The sequence below is a fragment of the Salvia hispanica genome, chromosome 1 (assembly GCF_029641045.1).
Source record: "Salvia hispanica isolate PSC_SH4W2 chromosome 1, Shi_PSC_v1, whole genome shotgun sequence".
Taxonomy (NCBI): domain Eukaryota; kingdom Viridiplantae; phylum Streptophyta; class Magnoliopsida; order Lamiales; family Lamiaceae; genus Salvia; species Salvia hispanica.
Genome location: NC_142692.1, coordinates 23,156,231 through 23,161,849, shown reverse-complemented (window position 1 = coordinate 23,161,849; position 5,619 = coordinate 23,156,231). Strand labels below are relative to the sequence as shown.

Here is a 5,619-nt window from a genome sequence, read left to right as displayed (position 1 = left end):
ACCCAAGCAATAATACATTATTACATCATCAAATCGACAATAATTTATTTTATGATTGACATCAATAGATTCAATTTCGCCAAATACTACTAATCTCTACTAGTAGTATTTACTATATTTAATTACATGAACACCTACTAGCAATTCTGGAATTACACATGCAATTACTATATATCAATCCTGTAAATGGTCATAATTAATTAAATTGTAATGTTGCCGCCACTTTTATCATTTTTCGTATTTCATGAAATTAATGTGTACAATATGGTGACAAATCACATAGTATATAATATGAACGACTGCTGTCCAAATCTAAAATCTTAGTAAGTTAGTACTAGTACTCCATATTTTAATACTCCCTACATCCCAAATTGACCTCAAAGTCATCTTAGTGGACTTACAAAAATTTAAAATTGTTGGAAATTTATGGAAATACAGAAAACTATATATACTCCTTTTCAATCAAATAAAGTGTGGTATACATATGCATATTGTAACATATATCCAATAATATCAATATATGATACACATTTTTAAAGAAAATTCAATATCTCATGAAATTTAATCCACAAATTTTAGAAATCACTCTGTATTCACAATCTCTCTGATATTAATATTGTGTGTATCCATACATGAAGATGACAAACAAAAAAATATTCAAAAAATACAGACCCCACTTAAGCTTCTCTCACCAGTCCTCACAACTTAAAACCTTCCATTGATTCAACTTAAACTTATTCCTCCTCCCTCCCTCCCTCTCTGTCTCTAATATGGTAAAGAAAAACAAATTTCCGTTTCTGTTCAAAGGCACCACCGCCTCCGCCGTGGCCTCGCCGTGGCCATGCGCCAACAGCCCCAAGACTCTCTCCTTCCGCGCCAACGCCGATACAAACCTCTACAAAACCATCAACTCCGCCTATCTCGACGGCAACGCCTTCCCGGACTCCTTCTTCAGCATCCGCCGCGACGAATCCGCCGTGATCGGAGGCCTCCGATCCGATCGCCTCTTCTTCGATCCAGGCGAGACGAGCTCGATCCTGGCGGAGGCGTTCCCCTACGGCGAGCGCGTGAGAGTGATGGCGATGGATTCGAACGATCCGTTCCTGGATTTCAGATCTTCGATGGCGGAGATGGTGGAGGCGCACGGCCTCAAGAGCTGGGGATGCCTCGAGGAGCTGCTGACGTGTTACCTCAGAGTCAACGAGAAAGCCAATCACGGCTACATCGTCGGAGCATTCGTCGATTTGCTGATTCACCTCTCTCTCCGGGAGGCCTCGGAAACCGACGACCAATGCTCCGCGCATTACTCCTTCACGTCGCCTCTCTCCTTCTCTTCCTCCACCGCCACGTATTCGTCGATCAGTCCTGCGCTGGAAAACGACGACGAAGTCTCCGCCCCCGACGCCTCATCGGAATGTTTTTCCGATCAGAATATAGTCGCGTCAAGTTAGCTTTAGTTTTAGTTTAGAGAGAGGGAGAGATTGCAAACCCTCAAGATTACACGACTGTGTTTAATGTAATATTAGTATTAATTAATTTCTGAAATTGAGATTAAGATCTTCTGCAATTTTGTAATTAGGGGTATTTTGTTTTGCAATTTGCATTGGATGATTTGAAATCCAATTTCAATGAACGGAAATTTATCGTTTTGAAATATGGCGAAATAATTAACCAATCAATCACACAAGATTGCTTGGCGTTTACAAAACATCATGGAAACTCTAATATATAAATTGTGAGACATAGGGAGATTGAACGTAGTAAAATCTCATGAGATTCAAAATTGGCAAGTATCATTGGAAATGGGATTGCTAAATAAATCACGGAACATGGTTAAATTCTGATTTCAGTTGCACACATTTTAAGAATAAATCATGAAAATAAAAAAAAAATCAATTATCACACACTACAAAAATTTACTCCCTCATTCCCATTGAATATGCAACATTTAGAAATTGACACAGATTTTTATATAGTGTTGTTTTGTGAGTTAATGAAAAGAGAGTAAAAATAAGAGAAATGAAAAAATAGAGAAAGAGATATTTCCATTTTAGTAAACGTTTTATTTTTAATAGGACAAACTAAAAGGAAAACATTTCATTTTTATTGAGACGGATGAAGTATTTTTTAGGGACACAAAAATTGAGACGCAATTACTAGCGTTTGGAAATATTATAAAAATAACTATAATTTTTAGGACGCAAAAGAAAATGTCTCTAAATTGAAGCGTTTATGGTATAATTAGACACACAAATTAGAGTCGTTAATAGTATTAAAAAAGTGTTTTTATCTTTTTTTTTTTAGTGACACCTCCTTTCCCTTTCTGGTGAATTATGTGATTGATGAGCGGAAGTCAATGCCAAACAAGTGGTAAAACGGTGCTAGGTAAAATAATAGCGTGTAATTAAGTTCGAAATGACATTTTCTCCGCTTGTTTTATACCAATTGCCACATCAACGTGCAATTTTTCGTAAAAGAGAAGATGAGATGATTAATAAAAAAACATCTATTGTGACTTATTTTTAATAGTATTTTGAAAAGTGTGGGAAAAACAAGAATTTAACCATCTTTCATGATTTTATTTGACAATTTGCCCATTAGAAATTGAAGTGGTCCTCTCTTAAAATTGAGATTGTATCTCTGCGCCATTACTACCTATTGTCAACCAGCAATTGAGATGCCAAATATCCAAAATTATTATTGGAAAAAAATAGATTCAGTTGTATGTTTCTATCTGTAAACTAAGGAACCCAGAAATGAGGTCATACCATAAAATGGAAACCAACAAAGAGACCAGCTGACGTCCTTCATACAAACTTGTTTTTTTTTTTTCTTAGCTAATTTCTTAAGAAGATGACAATATTTATTTGCATTACGTTTTGTTTCCCTTTTCCGGTTAGTTCGGAACTCGTATGATTGCATTAGTTTTTATTTTGTTAAACAATTTCCAAAAGAAAAATTGGGATTTTGATGGATTGGGAGGGAATGTTGCCGTCGAGTTTCGGTGGTCCTTATTTATATTGCACCACTTAAATAAAAATGACAAAAACAAATTCAAATTTTGATACTCAACTGAGATCAGATCTCTACTGCAAATGCTATAAATATTTTTGTTGGTACCTTGTTTTTGAATTATATGTATGTGAATATATTTTGAGAGTCATCAAGGGTTAACTAATTAACAATCTCAAACTAAGACTAAATCTTAGTCCTTAGATGAGGAGATCTAGTGATTGAAATAATGTCACGTGGATTATATTTTTAATTAAGAAAATTAATAAATAAAATTAGAGGGTATTAATGTCAATTTCTTTTTATTAAAATCATCTTAAAACTTTAAATTTACGTAACTCTCTCGATTTAAATTATTTTTTTGCAAAAAATATATCAAATTAAAGATGATTTTATAAGGATTCAAACGAGATCTCAATTGCATATGTTCCGACGACGTTCGGATGATGAAATTTGATAGTATTTTTATTTTAGTTTTCGTAAATATTGATAACCAGATTTTTATCAACAAATACATCAAAAAAATCTCAATAAAACCATGTAAAAATCTCAATAAATATGTGTTGATATTTTCTTGTATTAGTGTTGATATTCTTATGTCATATTGTTGATATTTGTAATACACTATGTTGATATAAAAAAACAATCACGAAAATTATCATATGATAACATAATGACGATATTACCCTTTTGTTGATATTCTGTCTTCTATTTATTGAGATTCATAAGATTTAATCCTATCCCACTCATATTAAAATCTAAGGACGGAGATTTGGTCTTGATTTTGAATTAGGGTGTTATAAGCATTAGAATATGACCCATCATATTTTATATACATAATTTGGTATTACATTCTAAAATAGTAAGCCCTGCTAAAATGATCATGAGTTACCGGTCTTATGTTGCACTATGGTTTACAGCAATATGCAATTTTAAGGCTTCATATCAAAATAAAATACTATAGTAATTTGTATTTCCAAATAATGCATATCAAATAACTACAATACGCATTTCAAAATAATAAATCATTAAAATATAGTTTAGGTATTTGTCTTTTTCCTTGCAGTGGTCGAGCTTTGGAAGAATATGATCTAAATACGACAAATTTTTATCTTCTTATTATATATGGAGAAGTGAACTTTAAATTTCACTCAACACAAAACAAAATCAATATAAATAGATTAAATGAATCATAGATAAAATGATAAAAAAAAAAAAAAAAAAAAAAAAATTGTCAGGAGAGAAGCTCGAAGATAGCATTTTTAGGATGATTCCAAAACTACGAACTAAATTGAATTAAAATATGCCAACTTATGATAGGATTGCATAGTAATAGTAGTATAGTATTACAAGTTGAGGCAAAATTAGAGCTGAATTTTCATGGAAACATACCAGCACAAAATGCTCCACTTTTTGTGCTGTTTTTCCTAAAATCGAGGGATCAGAACACTTAAAAAAATCCAACATATTTTTTTATTTTATTACTAGTAAACAGGAGTACTATATTTATAATTATCAATTTTCAAATTCTTTTTTGGCATATTTGGAAACAAGGCATCAATCTCAGAGCTTAAAGATTCTTGTCTGAGAGCCGAACCTTCTAAACCCTTGCGCTTCTGCAACTCATTTAATAAAATAAATATTTAGTTGGGTTTTTTTTGGCGTATATACGTTACAGAGCACCCATGTATACATAGTTTCAGTAGGAAATTCTCACTTCATTGGTCTACATTTTTGTATAATGATATTTATCAATTTCTACACAGTATTGCGATTAAGAAAAAAGTTTAAGAAATTCATTACCACATACATTAAAGTTGATCGTGTGAGATGTGTATTACTACGATATTATATACTCCGTCTTTTATTTTTCTTTATTATTCGTAGTAATATTAATGAAAGTATTTTTTTTCTAGAGAGCCTTGGGATGAATTTTGAGAAAGATTTAAAATTAACACGATTGTAATTATCCAAATACGAGTAAAGTGAATAATTAATCAATATTCCATATAGTTGTGGTATAGTAGTACTGTAGTAGTATATAGAAGTATAAATTTCACCTTGTTTTGAGATATATTGGTGCAACCAACACACAATATATATATGTATCGCCCAATCTACAATTTTATTAAACTTGTTACAAACTCATAGTAGTTCGAAACTAAGACCTAAGCATGTTTAAATTTGAAATTTACATGGTTAAGATAAAAATATAAAGAACTTACTTTTATAAAGTATCGATTGAAATATCTTCAATAATCATAAGTCTACCAATTAATGTACAATGTAAAAGAATATTGTACTAGTATATATTTTTGTTCTATTGACAATTATTGTCACGATTTGAATAGTTCATTATAAATGTATCGCCCAATCTACAATTTTAATGTAAAATGTTAATGCGTGTGGTTCTGTAGAAGAAAATTTATTGAAATTGTTTAATTAATTTCAGTGGATAAAAGCACCTCTCCGGGTCGAGCATTAAATATGAATTGATTATTAGGTGCTTGATAAAATTGTTCAATTGGCTAACCAAACTTATTAATAAAGTAATTATCCTGAAGATTTTAAAAAAAAGTTGTAATTATTACAAAAAAAAAAGGAGTT

The 5,619-nt window shown here is 31.5% G+C and overlaps 1 protein-coding gene across 1 annotated transcript; it reads left to right on the top strand.

The window, feature by feature from the left end:
- The first annotated feature begins 650 nt into the window (after nt 1-650).
- Nucleotides 651-1,654, top strand: LOC125219916 (transcription repressor OFP13-like). The gene has a single exon (XM_048122007.2). It carries the CDS (start codon nt 771-773, stop codon nt 1,449-1,451), a length of 681 nt encoding a protein of 226 aa, XP_047977964.1. The 5' UTR covers nt 651-770; the 3' UTR covers nt 1,452-1,654.
- Nucleotides 1,655-5,619: the final 3,965 nt, after the last annotated feature.